Source organism: Hippichthys cyanospilos, chromosome 7, assembly GCF_059441005.1.
Source record: "Hippichthys cyanospilos isolate Australia breed blue-spotted pipefish chromosome 7, RoL_Hcya_1.0, whole genome shotgun sequence".
NCBI lineage: Eukaryota > Metazoa > Chordata > Actinopteri > Syngnathiformes > Syngnathidae > Hippichthys > Hippichthys cyanospilos.
In genome coordinates, this window is record NC_142375.1 from 5406829 (window position 1) to 5430056 (window position 23228).

Here is a 23228-nt window from a genome sequence, read left to right on the forward strand (position 1 = left end):
GCAAATCCACATGGCAGCGTTCAATTATTCTCTCACCTTCTAGCCCCCTCAATACACCGGGAGAAGGGGACTGCCAAGAAAAGAAGAAAGCCACACTCAAACAGAGAGTACATGATAATATGAAATTTTGGAATTCCGCACATATTCTTTGTCTTGTCTTTGGTCTCTCAGTTAGAACCTTTTTGCCCTGGATGAACCTACTGGGAGCATAAACTCCTCGACAGCGTCGCAGTTAAATGGGGCACAAATTCCACAATGGTAAGGAGACAACTCAAGTAACAGCCATCATACTATTTAATTTGTTTCAAAGAAGCACATGTTCAATCATGTAAAATTCATGCACCTTAAGCCATTTTTGTGTTGTCCCGTTTTTTTCATTCAAATGATTTTTTTTTTCACATGCCCGGTCAACACAATTCAAATGAATGCTTGCAAAATGCAAAAACACACCTACGTTTTTATATGAGACCATAGTTTCGTGTGTATTTTCATGACATTGTGTCTATATAAATTTAACTTTAGTTGTATGGGGATGCGCATATAATTTAAATCAATTAGAAGAAAACATGTTTAAGGCACGGGAGCTGTTTTATACCCAGTAGCAAAATGATCAATGGATGAAAGAAAAATTAAATCTCGAACCAGGAAAGACCATGCAAAATCTACAACATTTTAAGAATTTGCAATTTCTTTTTTCATAATTCTGAGCTGATGTTCCACAAAAGCAAGGCACCTGAATATGTACAGCGAATTTTGCTCTCAGTCAGATCTGGCATCATTTTACAGTTAAAGCACTCAAATTTTCCACACATTTGTCATAATAATTAAGAGTTTTTTTCCCTCCCCAAGGACAAATGAGATATGGCAGCCAAGGTCTAAGTTTGAAATGACAAGCAAAAATCCACATCAAGATTTAGCAAAATGATCCATGTTTTCAGAGCAAATAAGCGCATACATTCTGATGGCAACCATATCAAAATTTCATGTAACCTTCCGCATATTAGTGAAAAATAATCTGGCATTCTAAAATGCATTTGACTCCTTGACATGCAACAGGAAGAGGAGATTTAAAAGTCCTCTTATGGCAGTCGAGAAACATCAACTGGCATTTTAACGACATGAGTGTTACAGCATCTATTGTACATTCCACAATGATGCAAGTTCAAATAACCATAGAACAGGTCTATATTTAGTTAAGATAAGACTTGATATTCTAAACCAAGAAGCAGATTGTAAACTTTTGCTGTCCAAAAGCCAATGCTGTGCAATACATTTAGACTTCATTTTCAGACAGACTTTTAACATTTTGACAGGTTTGTTATGGTTGTCAAAATATAAAAAAAAAAACACAGGGCAGCCTAAATTTGCAAAGATAATTCAATATTAAACAACTGTATGGCGCACTTTACCACTGGATGTAATATCTTGAAAATACAGTAAACAATTGCACACTGCAGTCATTCTTGTCGGGATATCTGAATTACACAAGGGTAACATACTGTTTTACAATGAGGGATATGATAATTAAACATACTTCTATTGATATAATAGAAATGAAGAGAAAAATCATCAAATTAGTTTGTCCACTGTCGGATTCTAAACTAAATAATTGATTGGCCACATAAGATTGGCCTAATCTGTCGCGGGCCAAATGTCACCGACCTACCCCATCGGCAAGTCGCGCTGGAAAAATAACAGTGCAGCAATGTCAACTAAGTACTTTCTGTGCATGTGTGGGAAGTAATACCCTTCTATATAGTTTGGACCTCGCGCCATCTACAGTAAACAAATGGAATCGCAAAACCGAGGATGCGGTCGTCTAAACCAGTGGTCCCCAACCACCGGTCCGCGGCCCGGTACCGGTCCGTTGATCATCTGGTACCGGGCTGCGTGGGCCGCACCCAAGTAATGTTTTGGAACTGATTTAGTTTAACAGTTCATTCATTTGTGCGTTGTTTGGCGTGATCTTTGTTTTTTGGCATAGAGGAAATATTATTTTCTGCTATGAACAGTGTGACTTAAAGAAATAAAAACTGTTGGGAATATAAACAAGACAAACAATTGTTAATAATGTCATATTTTGTTTAAAATCCCTTGTTTCAGTTTCCTGTGAGTAACCTGCAAAAAAGACTACAAAATTTGAAATTTGCTCCTCAAATGAAGTCAATGATTTACAAAGCCTTACTAGGTATATCCAGTCGTGTCCCCACGTCTTCCCATAGTGTGGCTATTTTCGCTTTTTTGACATACGCTTTCGATAATACAATTCTTGTCTTTCTTGCACCGGTGACAAAGTCCAAAGTCCGTCCAAACAGATCTTGCATGTTGAATCACGGAGGGTGACGATTTGCAAACTGAGTGAAATTGTCAAGGCTTTACTTTGCTTGCTGTTAATCCACGTTTGTCACTTCCTGATTTCACACTGTGACACGATTGACTAGTAAACAATCCTGATTTCACACTGTGACACGATTGACTAGTAAACAATCCTGATTTCACACTGTGACACGATTGACTAGTAAACAATCAATCAGAGTGATCAAACGTCATGACTGTCCGACTTTAATACTGTAGTCCCCTGATGCCCCACCAACGACTTTGACGTAACGATGGTTACATTTTATTCTTTGTTATTTGGACGTTTCAGAATGTGTAAGTAATTAGACGGCGCATACCGGTGCCCGGGCGTTTGCCAATTTTGACATCGGATCGTTGTATCTTGGCCCCTACATTTTTGGAATGTAATGTAAATTGTCTTGCGGATCTCTGACACTCAACAAATATTTCAGGTAGAAACCAAATGGCTTCAAATGTATTTACAATTAAAACTGGCTATTTTGTGCAGTGAAACATCCATCCATTTTTGGAACCGCATACCCAGTATGAAAGTATTTTGATTGTTATCAATTCAGATCAAGAAACTAAAAAATGGCCCCATTTGATTCCAGCTTTACAGTCTGTCAAGAATGACAACAAGCTATGAGGTCGGGCTCTGAGCAGACACCTCAGTCTATTTTAATCGTACCCGCTGCATTTTCAATAATTCAGTGCTGCCAGCGGAGGGGGAGGATGAATGACCAGTGGCCAAGCTACGGTTGGAACCCCGTGATCCTCCTCTTGCTATCGCCTCTGTTCTCAAGAGTTCTGTGGAGTACGAGGCAGCCTCGACTGTCCCGTGCGACAGGAAATCAAATCCCTGCATTTCCACCTCCCTGTCATTGATAAAAAGGTCTTCTCCCCAATCAACTTTGTCAGTCGCCCCTCGGCCAAGATCTTGGCAACTTCTTTGGAAACAAGTGGAAAAGTTTCGACTGTGGTTTGGGGGTGAAATGTTGTAGTGAGTGCCTTGCGTTTTGCCTTGCTCTGTCTGCATCAAGTCCTGCACTGACATGGACTTTTCCAGACTGTGATCTACCTGACCAGGAACTGAGCAGCAGCTTAGGTTGGTTGGCACCATGGGTTCCAGCTCAAGACTCATATGCCTTCTCCACGAGCCATCCTCCTTGGCGTTTAGTTTGCTCTTGTTGTTGGCGCTTCCTCGTTGGTGTTTTCCTAGAGTACCAACCCCAAAGTCTTGGCCAACTTCCTCCACGATCTTGCCGTCCTTTATTTTTAATCCTTGACTTCCACAGAAGTCTTCAATTTCAGAGGATTTTTCATTGGAGGGAGCTTGCATCAAGTTGCTCAGACCCACAAACCTGTTTGTAGGAGGTGGTGGAGGGAGCCTTGCCACAACACGAAACCCCCCATCTGCAGCTCCTTCCCCCACAGCTCCGCAGATACTGTTTGGTGTGAGGATGGGACGAGAGCTCCCCACTGTTTCCTCACTGCCACATTCGGGTGTCGCGGACTGATCCTGGCTGTGCTGTTGGGGATGACCATGGTGGTAGTGATGTGCCAATGGTGATGGGCTGAAAGATGAGGAACCAAGGCCGGAGGGGGGTGTAGCGCCAGAGGTATTAAGGTCGAGATCGTTCGGCGTTGCCAGGATGAGATGGAGTCCTTCCTCGGACAAGTGGGTATTAGTTGAGTGTGTGCCGCAGTCGCCGCTGTGAGGCACTGTGCTGCTGCTGACCTGGCTGGGGAAGGACAGGTCCTTGCTGAAGACAGATGACTGGTAGTCAGAAGTCTGTTCCAGCTCAAACAGCGGAAAAGAGGAAAGTGTGAGAGCTGCGGATGAGCCCTTCTGCAGAACCTGCCGATAGATATCCAGCAGTGAGTCAAGCTTTGACTCAATTGACTGGACCTGTGATGTGAGAAAATAGTCAAAAACAGAAAGTTGGACTGTGTCTCCTGTTTAATATTTATCATGTATTTACATTGTTCTGTACAGTACCGGCGAAAAGTTTGGACACACCTCATCCACGCTCTTAAAGCAATGATGGCCATTTTTTTCTATGTTTCGTTTTAGTTCTTGCCATGATATGAATTTTAATTATTGACTATTATAGTGATAGGGATGTCCATTATTTACATTATTGTCCCAATCCCGTTGCAAAGGAAAACAATTCCACAAATGATCCCTGATAATTGGTGACTATTTCAGTTGGCTACCAATTGAAGCTTATCAAGAGAATGCCAAGAATATGCGTAATCAGGGAAAAGGATAGGCTATTTCGATGAAACCGCCAAAGAAAATATATTTATCAGTTAAAATACTGTAGATGTGAAAATAAAAAAAACCTATTGATTGAGAAAGTGTGTCCAAATCTGTGGGCTGTATTGTACATGGTACACAAAAAGCATTAAATGAATCATAGGGTTATAAATCATATAAGGTTATAAATTTTGGGTTTAACACCATTTATTAGATTCTTCCAAATGAAGAAAATGATCGCAAAATTTTAATTTTTGCAAGAGTTGGATGTACTTCCAAAATTCATTTTAAAGCTCTTTTTGCTGAAAAAAACCCACACAAAACTCTTAACTGAAAACCGTGATAGATTATGTCAAGGCAATGGTCATAACGCTGATTTAAAAACATTTTTTTAAAATTATTTTTATTAGGGTGTGTGGTTTTCAGGCTATGTTTCTTTTAGAGGAGTGTCAAAACCCAAATTCTCGGCTACACTTCTTTGCATAATGCGATTACTTGCATAAATAGGAGATCTGAATACAGTGACAGACTTTATGTTGATGATTGGATGACAGATTATTTAACATTATGTTAAGAGTAATATCAAACAGTAAACAAGCACCTGGCGCTCCACTTTACAAACACGCCCCAGCATGCTCATGTCCTCCAGCAAATCTCCATCAGACAACAACTTCTCACGAATCTTCTTGTCCAGGGGGATCTGTCCCTTCCCAAGGATTTGGTCCACCCTAAATATATCGCAATCACAAAGGCACACGATAGCAAAGTATATTACTACCTAATAGTGGACTTTACACACATGTATGTATGTACAAAATGTGTTATATATATATACATGCAAACACACACACACACCATATTTCTCAGAGTACACGTCGTCCTCGCTGATAAGTCGACCTCCCCTTTTTACTTCAATTTGGGTGAACTTACAAAAATTGAATTATAAGTCTACCGCTGACTTTAGTGGTTACATAGATCAAGGCTGTCCAAAACATTATGGTAACTTTTAGACACATTTATTCATCGTAAATCAAAAAACATACTGTTGCGGTTATGAGGGAGAAGGTGGGGCAGAAATGAGACAAGTGCGAGGCAATGCGCGCACACCTAGACGCAAATGCTGAAACTACTGTTGCAACAATTAAGCGATTTGAAGTTTCAATGCTTTTTTGTTTATTTTTATTTTTTTACAGAGCTGAATCTGAATTTGTCGAAAAGCCCTTAAAGTCATCATCACCACCTGACACGCCAAATTGTCTTTATCTACCTACTCATCATTCACTCAAACATCCTCGTTATTCTTTCACGGGTAGTCATCTTCGTACATGTCCAATTTGTTGAAAATGGAGGTCTTCGGAGATGATTTGTTGATCATCTTACTTGGGATGTTCTTTACCCAAGTGACAACTGTTGTGAGATCAAAGCATGGAAGGTCGTCCTTCGCACTTTCGCCCAAAGGCTGAAGGAGACAGAAGCCAAGCCGTCTTTTTCTTTTCATAATACGTCAAAGTCCGTCGAAGGAAAGTAGGCGACGCTTGATGAAAGTGCATGTTTGCGATGTTCTGTGCAAACACTCTATATCGAATTAGAGGTATAATATATACATATATATTCAAAATTTAAGCCTTGTAAATGGCATTGCAATTACTCATGTCACATTTGAATTTGTCACATCCTGTGTCTCTAATGAGTTGTCCTATGTTGCAGTTTGGGGAGCAGAACCACTGGCCGCACACCTGCTCCTCATTCTAATCAGGGGACTATTTAGGTGCGCTCAGACCTGTCGTGCGTCGCCGGACTTTTGTATCTGCAACACAGTTTCTCGCTCATCGTTCCCTCGATTCTTAGTGCTTTTACCAGAGTGTTTTATTTACTACTTTTTCTCCTAGTCTCTTGTCTGCCAGTTGGTTAGCACTTTGCTTTGTTTCTTTGTATTTTCGGCGATGTCCTCCAACTGGTTCTGCCCCCCAAGTCTTAGTAAGTTACACGCACTTTTTGCATAGTCTCTTTAAATGGTACTTTGAGTCTCTTTGTCATCGTTTTGTTGTACTTTGAAGAATTTTTCTTAGAACCCCACACGGCGTGTGCTTTTTGTGTTCTTATACCTTTTTCTCAATTCTACGCTGTTTCCTGTGTGTCCCGGGGTTCACAATCAACCTGTCCGAGTCAAGAACGTGACATCATTAATGTTATTAAAAAATAGTTGGTCTGGTTTGAGTTATGCGGTTATAAGTCGACCCTGCTAATATGGGGTTGAAAATGAGGAACTAAAACGACTTGTACTCTGAAAAATATGACATATATACAGTATAAATATGAACTTGTCCAAAATATTTTGCAACAGCTTACATCCCTTCCAGTCACTCCCCATCCTGAGAGAATGTAAATTTAAGACTTCTTTGAAAACATATGTATTGATGAAAAGTTTATTTGTTAATTGTTGTGGCTTGGATGAGTTTTCATAAATTAAATGTAGCTGATGTTTGTTATTGCTATCCATTCATCCATCCACTTTCTAGAGCCACCTGTCCTCCCAATATAAAACAAACAAACAAAAAAAACATTTAAAATGACCATGCTGTGTTGTCAGCCTGCTCTTTACTATACATTGTAATATGTTGTCCAATTTTGAGAACTAGTGACCCAGATTCGGTCACTTTGAAAAGAGTGATCCAATCCAATGTTGCTTTGAAAAACTCATAAAAGCCACATTGGATTATCTGCTTCTTGTAGGACAGAATGGGATTTCCGAATCTTGGTCGTTTTGATCCCAACTACAGTTTTTGAACAACTGCCCCATACTTGTAGATAGGTAGTGAGTGGATGGAGATTTCATCTTATGAACAGTAGATGGAAGTAAAGACCAATACGAGTAGTGAGCAAAGACTGGGATCAATTCGTTTCCATCTTAAACAATTCAGTGAATTCAAATTATGCAGCAAAGCAGATATTGTTCTTTGCTCTGTCTGAACATGTGCTGTAACCCGAACGAACGAACGGAATCAAAATAAACTGAACCCATTTGATGTGTATGGGCACTCTGACCCTTGGGTGGAGTTCTTTCTGCCCTGGCTGTAATAGAGAGCCAGGGAAGGGGAGGAAAAAGTCTTGGCGCGGCTGCTCAGGGGCTGTGGGCCTACAATCATGTCCAGCCTGTGAGGAAGCAAAGTGAACACACATACACAAACACACGTGCATGAAGTACGAATGCAGATGCAAGCAGGCATACACGCACGCTCGCTCACTCACATATAGACATGTATATGCAGTTGTGCTCATAAGATACATACCTTAGCCGAATGTCTAAAATGTTGGCAATTTTTTAGCAAATCACACTGATGACAACAGAGTGTTTTCTTTATGGCAATCTTTAGTTTCGGACTTGTGCTATGTGGAAATGCTTTAACAGTTTCATTTGAATACGTCTTATTAAATGGTAAATGTTTTTTGACAAATTCTGCCATGGTATGTGAACTAAATTAGCACAGCTGTACACCTGCCATTCCACAGCGTTTGACCCCTTGCATGAATAATGATATTCTATGAAATACATCAAATATTCTCCCTTCACTAATAATCCTGAACACAGATGGAGATGTTTTGATGTGACGGCGTCGTATGTTATCGCTATTGATTTGCTCTCCCTTACAGTGAGAGCTGTTCTCAATATTTTGACATTTTCATGTAACTGACACTGGCAGAATATCAGAAGGCATCCCTCGCAATGGACATGCGTTCCAAACCACAGTAAAACCAAAAAATAATGAACATTTCAGATCATTAATTCCATCGCCAGCACATAAATCGTTTTTGCATTTTGCCAATCATGCAGAATGTATCGAACGTGCAATGAATTGAGCATCCTACCTGGTTTGCAGGCTTTTAATGCGACACAGCATGTCCAAATGACCTGCAGAGTACTGCTCAATCACATCCTTCACATCATAAGGACGCAGGGTCTCCTTGAACTTCTTCTTTGCGACATGGAACTTCATTATTCTAAGGAAGAGTTTGGTTTTGACTGTTAGCCACAAGTGAGAAGTCTGCTTTGGTTAAAATAAACATACTGTATAAAGGCTCTTTTTTTCAAGCATAACTGGAAATTACTCAAGATTTTATTCTTTACAAGGTGTTTTTTTTTCGATACATCTTCCAAATGTTCCACTGCTCGCACAGTGAGGTGGTCTCAATTTCACCAATTAAAAAAAACAAAAAACAAAAACTTTAGCGTGCACATGCTACTTAGTATGGTAATTATTCGCTACTGTATTCACACCACATAATGCGCACATGTTGAATTCATACGGTCATTTTTTATTTTCTAGTGACTTCATCTTATAATGCTTCAGTATCAGCGGAAGAGAGGGAGGCAGGTCATGAGAATCACCTATCTATAAAGTCTAAATTTAGCCGACAACAATGTGTAACATATTATTTTGATTTGACTCAGTGTAACTCCTTTATGGACATCAGAAAGCAATTCACCCGCAGCAGGGACAAAGTGTAAAAGTAGTTTTGAAGTAGTACAACGCTTAGCACAGTTGTGTGCTGGAGACTTCTGGGTTGAGATTAAAGTGCTAACGAGAGCTCACCGTGTCAGATGTCGTTATTATACATAAAGCAGCGGGGAATGAGAGACGCAAGTGAAGTCCACGCCTCGCAAGGCAGCATAAGTCTGTCTAAAATTGTTTTACCTGTCCGACATTTGTCATGGCCTCGCCTCCTTTCCGTCATCATTGGTCTGTCAGTTTTCAAGCCATGCAAAATTGTAACCGTAGGTCCGTCAGTCTGTGGTGTATCATGTACTAGGTCCGTCAGTCTGTGGTGTATCATGTACGTGTATCACAAAGAGATGCCTGCTAAGGGATTTTAACATCGGTTATAATCCGCCATCATGCCATTTACAAGGGACGGGTTAACAACAGGCACAACTTGTCCACTTATATGCTTTAACATGCTTTACTTGACTACCAATTAGTGGTTGTCAGTTCTCATTTATAACTGCCTTCCCTACAACTATAGGAGACGGTTTCATTAGCATTTCACTAAATTTGTCTAAATTTCATCTGTCACATACACTACAAATGAAACAAAGTATTGCTGAGGTTGAATTGACAAAAAAATTTAATTAATTAGGGAATTATCTTCTGTCTTGCATTTCCTGGCCAAGAGCCAATCAGAGAAAGAATGCAAATTTGATCTGCATTCGTTGGTTACTTGAAATGCATCCCAGAATGCTCTTATCAGCAAGAAACTTGACACTGGGACAAAGACAGGGAGCAACTACAAAAATCGCTGGTAAATTCATGTGTGTTATATGAACAGTAGATAAAAAAAAAAGACCAACATTTTTAATCCGCACTTTTTTTCTTTTTTTCTTTGAGTGTTTGCATCATTCATCGGTCCATCGGCAAAATGGACGCCTGTCGGCCATGGACTGATAGACAGTCCGTCAAGGCTGTTGAAGTGCTCACCTCTGATTATTCCTTGTGTCTAGAGAACCATATTCATTTGCTGTATGAGCTTTCGGAGGAATTTCTAGTGAGTTTTGCCAGCGTGAAACATTTTTATTATTATTTTTTTTTTATCGTCTGCTCACTCTGCATCACTGATCATTTTAAGTGAGCGAAAACTACAGTTTGTGGAGGTTGGAATATTCTCTCTTTCACTCTTTTCATGATTCTGCAGCTCGAGCAAAGACCGCCTTCCGCCACCGTCCACCCCATGTTTTACCCCATTATGGCTCAGTTCACAGGTGGTGGGCCTATGGGAAGGTGGAGCCACGTCACCCTTTCCGGCTATGCCTGCCTGCTTCCACATAAAACATCCCTCCGCAAAATATTTCCCTGTATTTTTACAACAGCAAAAACTCCAAGCCAAATTTGCAAAAAGGAAGCCCCTTTAGTTTCCCAAGTGGGGAAGGGGGCAGTAGGGGGACATCTGGAAAAGACAGAGAGTTGTAAAGCCCTAATTTCAAATACAATGCACTCAAACACAATTACAATCCAAAATACATCAAGTGCACATTTATTTATTTAGGAAGGTGACTGGGACACTTATCTCTCAGAAATGAAAACTAACAGCACTCGACTTTTGTTGGACATACTTTAAACATATGACACAAGTACAACTAGTGATCATTTTGAAGCTCAATGTATTCAGGTCGTATATAATTTAAAATAAATATTCCAGTTGTTTAACTGGCCACTAAGATTTATTTGCACGGAGAAAACTGAAAAGAAGAACACTGTTTCTTGGTAGCTTTTGCTCACCTAATCGCTCTAATGGCGGACTTGACAGAAGGCAGCAAGTCCTCCACCGAAATCTCACAGTGACAGCCTTTCTCATCAAAACCATCCTCTCCTGCCATGTTAGAGTCTGCTGTGTATGTAAAGGGGCAAAGTAAAAAACAAATATTTACATGTTAATTTGAGTCATCAAAACAGAGGAGGAGCTAGAGTGGTGGAGGTTGGCCCTGAAAAAGAGAGGAATGAAGGTTAGCAGCAGCCAGACGGAGTATATGTGTGTGAATGAGAAGGATCCAAGTGGAAGAATGAAGATACAAGGAGAGGAGACTATTTTGGATTGACGGTCTAGAGCAATGGAGAGTGTGGAAAAGAGGTGAAGAAGGCAGGCTGGAGCGAGTGGAGAAAAAAAATCAGGTGTGATAGAAGAGTTTCAGCTAAATTGAAAGGAAAAATGTACAGGACTGCGGTGAAACCAGCGACGATCTTTGGCCTGGAGCCAGTGTCGTTGAAGAAAAGACAGGCGGCAGAGCTGGAGGTCGAGAGGAACACCAAAGAGAAGGTTTACAGATGTAGTGAAAGAGGACATAAAAGTAGTTGGAGTAAAAGAAGAGGATGCAGGAGACTGGCTTAGATAGAGGCAACTGATTCGCTCTGGCGACCCTGAAGGGAAAACGCCAACAGGAGAAGAAAAATAACATACAAACCGATTGCACTTTCTATTGAGCCTCAAGGCTTCTAAGATGATGAGCTTTTCTTCACATCACATTTTAGTACATATTTTGTTGTTCAGACTGATGAGTATCAGGGTTAGAGATATACTGTATATTTTTTTAATTATACTGTAGTGATATATAATGTTGGTTTGTCTTAATTTCAATAAGATATAATTGCTTCTTCAGAACAAGATTCTTCTTTTTTATAGTTTTTGACGACGCTTTGGTTTATTTTAGTTTTTTATTGGTTCTATATTTTTTATTACCTACGTAATATATACACATGGCATTGTTGAGTGCAAAATGGAAAAACTATATATTTTTTTAATAAAGTAAACTCCAATTCTCAAATCACTGTTTGACCTCTTCTGTACGAATGCACAGCAAACAAAGATAATTACATTTGAAATTGACCCTGAAAGTTCATGGATTAACAAAGATGAAAACGAAAGACTATAAAAACATTTATAATTACTTTTAGGTACTTTTGTAAACATTAGCTGTAGTTTCGGTGTTTTTGTGTTTTCAAAGCATTTTTTTTAAATTTCATTAGTTGTTTTTTTCAATGTTAGTTTTTAATCATTTGTTATTTTTGTATCACTGCAGTATAGTAACCGTGAAGAGTATAGTATTTTGCTGCCAGTGCTGGGCAAGTTCACTCCAAAATATTATTAGATTTTTCTTACACCAAAACCTACCCCTCTTATAGAAATAAAAATGCCCACAAGGCAGAAGAATAGAGCATATGTTGAGTGATGATAACATTTTCATATCAATGGATGTGTGAGTAAACAAAGCTTGCAATCATAGCAAGGTTGAAAACATTTTAATGTGTTGCAATGACTGAAATTGTTGAATAACCATTGTAAAACATATTTAATGGTATTTACTTAAGAGATGGTCACCAACATGGCTCATTCCTGAAAGCTCAACACCGTGATTACAAGCTTTTGTTAATTTACCATTCTGCTTTGACTCATTTGATGCTCAGGAGCAAGTCTGGCTATCGGCTTGGTTCAGATGTGGGACCCGACAGAGAGTTGCAGATTTAGTAGACAGATGCGACGAGGCTAGACGGAGGAGATCTGCGTCATCCGGGCATCAAAGCATCTGACTCCACTCGTGCAATTAGAGCGGCCCCTCCCAATCGACCGCCAACGGGGTGAAAATTTATGGCGTCAGATCGCCGTCAAAAAGACGTATGCGTGTTTCACCATTCTTTATGATACGTCTCAGTCGAGACAGGACTTCACATCTTTGTCTGAAGCTATCCTTTGGACTTGCCAATCTCTCTTTTGGATTCGTGACTTTGATCTATTGCATTCATGGATTTGAGTATGCAAATTAAGATGATGTCACGCCAAGCTACAACTCAAAGTCAGTCGTTCAGCGGGTCAATCGTGCCGCGCATGCGCAAAGCAGAAAAAATGGCCAACTCGAACGCCATACAGAAGTCTCATAAGCTCATTCGGCTTCAATCTTAAGGAAAATGTATATATAGCTTTAGTAATATGCAAATGACAATTTTGTGGCCCATTTGTGGCCATTTAGGGCCAATTCGTTGGAAAATTGCATCATTTTGAGAAGCGTCTGGAACAGTTAGTGACCTCTGCTGGCAAAAACAAGCACTGCAGTTTATTTGGATCACCCCTTTTCTCCGAATTGAACACATGAACGGTGAGGTGGAATCCTATTACGAAATAAAGATTAATCAACTACAAATGAAGATCTTTGTGCTATTTCTTGTTTACTTATTTGTTGTTGTGGTTAGGTGGCAGTTAAACTCTTAATAAAGATCGTGACAGACCAATTTATAATTTATATAATGATTTTCAAACAATATACGGATTTGGAAACCTGTCAGTCCAAATTCAATAAATAATTTATGAATAAATTGGACATTCACATTGCAAACTCCCAGCTGGCATAGGTGTCGATCTCCAGTCCTCGAGGGCTGGTATCCTGCATGTTTTTAAATCCTCTCCCAAACACACCTGATTCAAGCGATTAGGAACAGCTCCTGTTAATGAACTAATCATTTGAAAGAGGTGTGTTGGGGTGAGAAAACCGGAAAACATGCAGGATACCGGCCCTCGACAACTGGAGTTTGACACAAATGGACTGTATGGGGTAAGATCGCTGTCAGACGTATGCATTCGTGACTAATGGTGGTACGGATGATTCGCAGATAAACTGACTTTGCCTGGTACCATGGTGTGATGACATCTCAATTTGCATATCCAGATCCACAAATGCAAAGGATCAGATCCACGAATCCAAAGGAGAGGTTCATGCAACAACGTGGTCGTGTCTCGCGTGATCATAGTCATGCAAACGAGAGTTGTATTTAAAATAACTTGCCCTCGCAAGTTTTTAATTCATAGACTTTGGAGTCGTACTCATGCAAACTGTTAAACACACATTCATCTTTTTGACGGCAATTTTTTTCAGTAAAAATATGATGCATTTGTTTTTACGCCAAGCCAGCAATATGCCCAGACCGACCCAACACTGCCCTGAATAAGGACCTACACATGTTTTTGCACCAGTCTACCAAAATAGGGACCTTAAAATAAAAAAAAAAAAAAATCCAATCAGTTTGAAAGCTTTTTGTCCTGATTGTTTTGAAAACACCAGGAAACAGACTGTACTCGTGGATTGCGTTTGATGTTACGGTTGTGTTTTTGCTCGTGTATGTGATTTGTCTGGGCCACTTAAAAGTGATTGCCACTCACCATCAGTGGTGGATCGGGACTGGCTTTTAAGGCGCAGGGAGGGTCTGAAGCGTGTCCGGTCATTAAAACTCCAGCTCTTCTGTACCTTGACTGGGCTGGTGCCCTCTATACCAGGTTCTGCCACCGGAGAACGACGGTCATGCACTGAAGATGTCTGCCTGTTTTTGATGCTTTGACCTCTTGGGCTAGCCATCCTCACCCGCTCCTTAAAGCTGAGTTTCTGACTGTAAAAAGGAAAGGCGAATGAATGTTGGGACAGACAATTATGTGGATGAGGAGAAAAAAAAAAGCTATCCGAGCACTAACTTATGTTAACTGTTTAATTTTAGTAAGATTGAATACAACCGCGCCAATGCTTGTTTGAACAATTTTTGTACTTAGCGTCATTCATCATTACACTCTACAACAGAAGTCTCCAACCGCCGGTCCGCGGCCCGATCAACTGGCAATGGGCCGCATGGGCAGCAAACGAAAGAATGATGTTTTGGAACTGATTTAGTTTATCCTAAAAATATTCATTCATTTGTGCTTTGTTTGGCTTGATCTTTGTTTTTTGGCACCGCCTCTGGTTGCCGTTTATATGACATTTTGTAGTGAGGAAGGAGGGTGTGGCTTCAATTGAGAGCAGTCACTGTCTGTGACACACACGTGGTTTTGTCTCTCTGTGAAATCTGGCCCACTTTCTTTGTAAGAATGTTGTCATTTATGATAATATGCCCAAATGTATTTGTTAGTTGATCCAAAAACTTGTGGCTGTAGATAACTAGCTAGCTAATGTTAGTTCTTATCTCTTCAGCATGTTATATATTATATGCCTTTAGCTTGTTAGCCACAATGAAATTTCAATCTGTGATCGGCCCGGCCCATGGTGATTTAAAGGTTGGTGACCCCTGCTCAAGGATTAGAATGTTTAGGCAAAGAGCTAGCAGGTCACTCTCTCTCACACTCCCTTTCTCTGCATACTGTTTTATTTATATATATATATATATATATATATATATATATATATATATATATATATATATATATATATATATGGGTGTGTGTATGTGTGCAGCTAGCAGACAAACAGGTATGTTTGAAAAAGGGGGGAAAGTTTTCAGTCTCCTTTCTTTGACAGGTATGAAAAAAGCATGTGAATGCAGCACAATTTATTGCTAACAAATAAGCTAGACGCAATAGCTAATCACCCTCTTGCCAAGTGGTGAGACAAAATGCAGAAAAACCCAAGCTCTGTTTAACAGTTTTTTCCCTTGTCTTTCATAAAGCTAAACATTCATGTCCCATGCCTTCCTATTCTGAGGTTCTTTGTTCACACAAGCGGCTTGGACTGACTTGTTGTCAACTGCTTCGACTAATATGATTAAAAGGTTTAGGAGCGTTTATTACGCGTTATGTTTTGCTTATTATGCACTAATGTAATTCTAATATGTACAGTGGACCCCCTTGTTACAACCTCCCTGACATACGTTATCTAGTTGCGACGTGGAATACTGAGTTTTTTCATCCCCTTATTATGACATTTTCCCTGTTATGCGACCAAAACAACTGTCATGACCCTAGGGGCTTGGCTGTATTTGTGTTGTCATGCCTCCATCTTCTGGCGTATTTAGGTAATTGCACTTATTTACTATTGCCGTCTAACTGCTTCCATGCAACGCGTGACTACAATGCTGGTCTGCCATTGGTCGGCGTCTCCTCACGGAGATGGTGGTCTGCAATTGGTCAGCCTCACTTGTTTCACAAATGGCAGAACATTAAAGCTTTGTTTGGTTGTGAATGGTTTCAAAACCATGTTTATAGTGATTTATAGTGCTTAATTCAAAGTTGAAAGAGTTAGCCATGGGTCCCAAGATTACTAATGATGTTAAAGAGAGAAGTAAGAAGATGATTTATAAGGAAACAATGCTGGAGATAACCCGTATTAGGGAATATGGGCATAACAAGCACCACTCAAAGGTAAAGAAATCCTTTCTATATTTTTTATTTATGATGTTTTGTGTATATATATATATATATATATATATATATATATATATATATATATATATATATATATATATATATATACAGTGGTACCTCGGTACTCGACCGCCTCTATACTCGACCAAATCGGTGCTCGACCAAAAAATTCAAGTAGATAATGCATTGGACCTCGAACAGATTTTCGGTTCTCGACTAGCCGAGCCGAGCCGAGCCGACCCGAACGCGCTCCTCGGCCCTTCTCGGCCAGCGGGTAAGCGCCAGTTCAACTCAGACCGCCAGCGGAGTAAGACGTTTGTTCGAGTATTTCTTCCCGGATTTAAACTTTTTCGTGTTTCTCTAGCCCTTAATAATGGGTCCAAAGAAAGGCAGTGATAAGGGGAAGGCAAAGAGGAAAACAATGAGGACCACTATTGAACCGAAGAAGGAAATTATAGCAAAATATGAACGTAGTGTACGAGTGTCCGACCTCGCGTCGCAGTTAGCTAGCGTCATCATGGAAGGAGTAACTCCCTCCCGTCCTCTCCACATCCATTCCTGTATGCCATCAACCACTCTCCAAAACGTAAGTAAATTATACAAAATGGTTTATAATGCTTTATTTATCTTTATCTTTATCATGTACTGCTTGTGCACATTTACTTGTGCACACATAATTTCCATTATTTCTTATGGGAAAATTGGTTTCGGTGTTCGAACAAATCGGTGCTCGACCACCATCTCAGAACGGATTATGGTCGAGTACCGAGGTACCACTGTATATATATATATATATATATATATATATATATATATATATATATATATATATATATATATATATATATATATTTATTTATTTATTTATTTGCTACCGTTTTTGATTTAATAATATTCAATTAAAGAATGGATGAGGATATTGACATGTAAAAAGCAGCTCGATTTATGAAAGAATCATGTTTCCGAAATTGCTTCCGTAAAGATTCACCTTTGTAAGTAGAAGTACCGCTGTACTTCATATGTATGTCTCCACACTTACTAACTTACTGTTGTTTATGCTTTGTTTTGCAGTCTCATGCAAGGAACGGAATTTCGCTTCTTTGTATGTCTCGCACGTGAAGAAATTGACAAGTTTTCGGACGTACACTGACACCAAACATGTGCTGTGGTCTGACAAGTCTACATTTTAAAGTTGAAAGTTGTTTTTAAAGTTGCTTTTTGAAATCATGGATATGGTATTCTCGAGGCCAAAGAGAAAAAATAATCTCAATCTTAACTGAGCGAAAATGTACAAGCAAGAAATACAAAGGTTTCTATCTACAAAGCTTCAACAATTAGTGCCATTAGTTCCCAAATGCGTGAGGAGTCTGATGATGTCACAGTTGTAAGAATGTCTCTGTACTAGCATTTTTTTTGCATCATCTTCAAAATGCGTGAATATTTTGGGGAAAAAAACTAATTTGAAAATCAGTACCTTGTCTTTGTATGCAACGGGGGTTCACATCATTGCATTTTGACATTTTACACAATGACTCAAGTTTATTGGAATTGGGGTTTGTATATTTTATATCTGGCTCTTGTCAACTACTGAACAGCTGCCATTCTTTTGTATGTGTGTGTGTGTGTGTGTGTGTGTTTTATGCTTTCACCACAGCATCTTTCAATTGTGATTTGTTTTGAAGAGTTATTCCTTTCACTTTCAGCAAGGAAAAAAAAATCATGCTCCAGATTAGATTGGCCTCTACAAGAGGCTTCCACTTCTCTCCTTTGTTGCTGTTTGTCACACCTTTGTTGTTCTGGCAGTGTATTTTGAATCATCACCTTGCTGCATGATGACCCTTCCAATACATTTGTTTGTATTGATTTCTGAATTTAATGTTCATTCAATTCAGAATTAAATGTTCATTCATGTATTGAATGAGGATTTTTCTGAGGAATTGTTCAATAACTTGCAAAAAGAAAAAAAAATGTAAGAAAAATTGTAAACAAATTACTCTTTTAGTTTTAGTTTGGGGTCATGCGAAATGCTTCCCATGTGATGTAATTGCTAAAGAGCTAATGAAGTACCCACAACGCTATCGTCAGACGGAACAGCCCAAAGTGGTTTGTTACATATGTGTTTTTATGTGCATTGTATGTACAATGTTAACCATAGCTAATGCCAATTTTGCTTTAAAAACAGACACACAGACAGACAATGTAAATGTGTAAGAGAGAAAAAGCATTTTAACACTGTTCACCTTTCCCCCAGACTTTTATATTTTACTTCTTTGTATTAGATCCACTTAAAAAAGAAAATCTAAAGTACTTAGGATGTTATGCCAAGCAGTGATGAAGTTGAAAGGAACACAATTGGTGGACTGCTGACATTTTGAAGAAGCAGAAACAAGGCAATTGGGTCTGGACCAGATGAAGAGATAGCAACATGTACAAATGCCATACTTTGGTGACTCACACACTTCATGATGATGCCCCTCACTCGGGAAGCACGTAGCAACAAATGACTGACTCATCAGCTTGCATCCAGCAAATGCGAGAGCGACTAAGGGACAGTACTCAGCAATGGCACTATGCACACTGTCTTCTATGCATTTTCTACTTATTAATCTACTGCTGCTGTACAAAAAGGTCGCTTCCCTGTAAATGTTGAACAGCTGTCCTCATAACTTTCCATACCCTGGCAGAATTGATCATTTTTAGGCCTTTTTTCAGAGAACCTGAACTATAACACAAATACTTTTCTTTCACCCATGTTTCGATCCTGGGTGATGCTCTACACAGATGAACCTGATTAGAAGATTACAAGCAATTGAGATATTGGCCTGATAGTATGCACACATTTTGACAAAATGGAGTTTGAATTAGCTTGGGAACCAAATTAAACTCTGTAGTAGTGAATGAGCCTGGGCACAATCGCCAAGAAACACAGTGGGGCTTTTTGGGCAAACGTGACCAAAACAAAGAGTTGAAAGAAGCAGTCAGGGAAAAGGCGACGTGACGTCAGAAAGGCCAAGCATTGAAGCCAGGTAGTAAACTGTAGTGATACATGTGAAATAAATTCAAGATGCCTCGTTAAAGAGCGACAGTAGTGATTGACCTATGTCATTGTTGTGGTAAAAAATGGACTATTGACAGTGTCATGAGTGTCATTGTGTCTGGTCTTTTAACAATGAGTATAATGCTGAATGAAACAAACTAGAATTTCCAACGCCTTCTACTTTGAAGGTTAAGAGGAGTACAGACTTTGTTCTGGCGCCAAAGTGTGATGTTGCTCAAAGCACATTAACACATTAGATTGCCTGGCTCATTTTGAATTGGGTCTAATAGTGGTTAACGAGAGGCTTTCCAGGAGTCCAGAAACTCATTAAAACTTTATGCACACAATGACAAGCAGACAAATCACACGTGTGGAGGAATACCTTAAATAGTCATTCAAAGCTAGCCCAGCAAGCCAGGCGAGCGCTGAATGAAAGTAATCCACCACGCCTGTGATCTTTCTGCTTATTCAAGATTCAAAAGTTTTATTGTCATTTGCATAGTAACAGTACACAATGCAATTCTTATTCTGTTCACTTCCCCGTGCAGACTTACGTTCCACACAATAGAGCAGATAATAAACTAGGCAATAAAAAAAACAGGAATAAGGCTACAGAATAGACTCACATTCCGAATATTTTGGAGTAGATGGAGTGGAAGAAACAATATACATATGAGGATGACTATGCAGAATACCATGTAGTTAAGGTTATCAAAAGATCTGCAATTTTTTTAAATTGAACTATGTAAAACAGGGACGAGATATAAGAACAACTGAAAATCAGCAGTGTTCAAGCTCAAAAGGAATTATGAAGTGGAACAACCAGTCAAGCACCCAATCACACCTAAGGAAAATTTATAGTGTCCAATACACCAGCCATGCATGTTTTTGGAGTGTGGGAGGAAGCCGGAGTGCCCACGCGAGCTAAAGGAGACCATGCAAACTCAACTAAGGAAGGCAGGAAAGAGGTGAATTTGAACTTGGGTCCCTGAACTATGAGGCGGATGAGCTAACAACCGCGCCATGAGCCACCAATTGCAATAGCAATGTCACTAAAATACACTAACACACATGCACACCCACACACAGGTTTTTATATTGTAGTGGGTACATCCCATTGAGGTAATCTATAATAATAATAAATAATACTTGCCCTTACTTCGGCCATCATAACAGATTGTCAATTCTAATTTTTACCCTAACCTCAACAAAAATCCAATTCAAACCCATCCTCTAAAATCAAGTCTTGATCCTCAAAAAGAGGTCTGAACTTGTTGTATTTACCAAAATGGTAGTACAAGAGGTCCCCAGATAGGCAGTAACAGCTTGGTCCCAACTTTGTAGCAAAAAAAACAAGGGCAGACACGCATGCACACACACACACACACACACACCTGCATACAAGCAAACCCCCCCCAACCCCTACCACACTAACCCTCTGAAAAAAGGTTCACCATTCTTACTGTGAAACATGGAGGTGCATCGTTGATGTTTTGGGACAAGACAGCAGCCGGTCAACTCAAGTTCCACGAGATGCAAATTTGAACTCAATGGCACAACTGGGGCAAAGCAATCATGCACATATGATGGTGAGATAGTTGACTCCTTTAGCGTAATAGAACTGTCTTCCTTGATAGCTGTTCCCATTGGTTAAAGTAACGACACAACCACCAGTCACCAGAATGAAGAGTGATTATATTTTTTAGACATAGTTCCAAGTAAAAATGTATTGCAAATTATAGTGTCCTGGTTTGCAAATTTCAAAATCCGGTCACCCTTGCTCAAAGGCTAAACTAATACAGTGAGTACTGTACATCCAAGCCCTGTTTATACTTTTTTTTTTTTTTACATGACACTTGATATTATTCCAAATAATATGTCAAAAGAATGTTGTTCTACAAACCTCGTAGTTGATTCTCCTTGTTCTTTTCTGGAGTTGACAGTTGAGAAAAAGACAGAAGTGTATTAGAATATATTTGTCAGCATTGTGAGGAATATTAATGATTTCAAAAGTTCTTTGTTCACATCAATTTCATCCATTGCACATTTGTGCATTTCAAGTTTGGCTCTATTTAGCATAAAATCTACTTTTCTGCATTTATTTGCAAATACATGTACATCTTTTGATTAAAAAAAACAGAGCATGTATTAACATAGTAGAATTAGCAATATAACATACACACATAGATATGCACATACATACAGACATACATTTGTGCAAACGCAGACCAATTGTCATGGGTGAGACCGAGGGGGCCGTGTTTGCGCTAACCCACCCCTGCGGAATGGGTCTGAAATCTAAAAAGTATTCAATTCAATTAAGTTATGTTAAGTTCAGTTAATTATGCACCTCCATGTTAAGTAGTATTTCATCATTGTAGTAAAGGCTACAAAGTATTTCAAATATTCATCCTTATTACGGTTACTAATTGTAATTTTCATACTTTGTCTAATGTTCTTGAGTGAAAAGCAACTTGATGTAACTTATGCATGCATGCAAGGTGTATGTGGCTTGATGAGATCAAGCCGCGGCATTTATTTATGTGCGTTGATGAAGAATCGACTGTACAATGTGTTTATGTGTGTGTATATAAGCACTTGGTTAGAATGAGCAGTAATCTGTGCCACCAAAATCTTTTGTCTTAGATTCAACTTGATCGTTCAGAGTGTCAGAGCCAAAATGGAAGAAAATAGAGGTCATGAACATGAGTTATACGTAGCATGCTTGCTAACATTTCATTTCGACACGGTATCTCTGTGGCTAACGCTAGCTAATGTAAAAGCAGCTACAATATCAATCAAGTCAAATAATGTAACATGTCATGTACTATCACCTGCAAACTATTCAATACGTATGTCAGAAGTTTAAATTAAACTCTTGTCATTACTGTCATGACTAAATAACAATTACGAATTTCCGTACATCAACATATTATCACTTGAATGTAAAACAAAATATACATGCAACTGTATGTTTGTTGTTGACCCTAAGATTTTGTTTGATACTTATGGGATGTATAAAAAATATATTTGATTAAAATCAACCTATAATGGAAGACCACCAACTTTTTGAATGACTTTATGAATGTCACTACATAATGATATCATAATAATCCATAGTCCATTGTCTGTAGTCGCTTATCCTTACGAGGGTCGCTGGCTAGCCGGTGCCTATCCCAGCAGTCTTCGGGCAGTAGGGGGGGACGCCCTGGACTGGTTACATGCAGGATTGTTTCTCGTAATGGAAATCAGCGCTTAGTTGCTTAAATGAGCATTTCACCGAATAATGCCACAACAGCAAATTCTAATGTATTCAATGAAGTATGTTTTCCGTCAGTGTATTTCTCTACAATGCAAAATACATGGTTTAAAATCCACTGATGGCTCAGTCTTTTGGTAAAATGGCTGAGCACACTAAATTTTGCACAGCGATTTATCTCTGCTTCCCTCTCAGCGCGTGACATTTTGATTGCTTCAGGATTCCATACATTTGTAAAGCTAATATGAGTGCTAAAATTGCTGCATTGATCTCATAAACTGCTGGCTAATATTGATCTCTCAAATGACTAATTGACAGAAGCTGTAAGTTGTGTGAAATGAGCAGGTCATACCCAGAGGCATTTTTACATATACAGAAAAAGACAAGTGACCAAATACAGGCAAAGGTTGCCATGGTTGTACCTACTTTGTAGGACTGCAGGTATGCAACGCCTTCAAGTGAGGCTTCCAGGTAGCAATGGAAACCGAGTGTTCATCAGCTGCATAACTACGCCAAACACACTGCATGCAGGATACACAAAACCAAGAAGTAGAAGAAGAAAATACAGAGAGAAGACCCATAAACATTTAAAAATAATAATTATTATAATAACAGGGAGTGGAGAGACAACGTTGAGGAAGAAAATAAGAGAGATGGAAAAGACAGAAAAAAAATGG

At 39.2% G+C, this 23228-nt stretch overlaps 1 protein-coding gene across 2 annotated transcripts in view; it reads right to left on the reverse strand.

Annotated features, from left to right (window-relative positions):
- Positions 1 to 569: 569 nt before the first annotated feature.
- Positions 570 to 23228, reverse strand: part of LOC148420771 (potassium voltage-gated channel subfamily KQT member 5-like) — an 84536-nt gene continuing 61877 nt past the window's right edge. The window contains exons 8-15 of one of the 2 annotated variants that reach the window (XM_088420565.1): positions 22978 to 23072; positions 21196 to 21222; positions 14294 to 14517; positions 10870 to 10978; positions 8465 to 8596; positions 7643 to 7750; positions 5199 to 5325; positions 570 to 4246 (exon numbers count right to left, since the gene is read on the reverse strand). In XM_088420565.1, coding sequence (XP_088276691.1) covers positions 3011 to 4246; positions 5199 to 5325; positions 7643 to 7750; positions 8465 to 8596; positions 10870 to 10978; positions 14294 to 14517; positions 21196 to 21222; positions 22978 to 23072 — 2058 coding nt within the window. In that variant the 3' untranslated portion in view covers positions 570 to 3010. The remainder of the gene's footprint in view (positions 4247 to 5198; positions 5326 to 7642; positions 7751 to 8464; positions 8597 to 10869; positions 10979 to 14293; positions 14518 to 21195; positions 21223 to 22977; positions 23073 to 23228) is intronic. The other variant, XM_088420566.1, reaches the window with a different exon arrangement.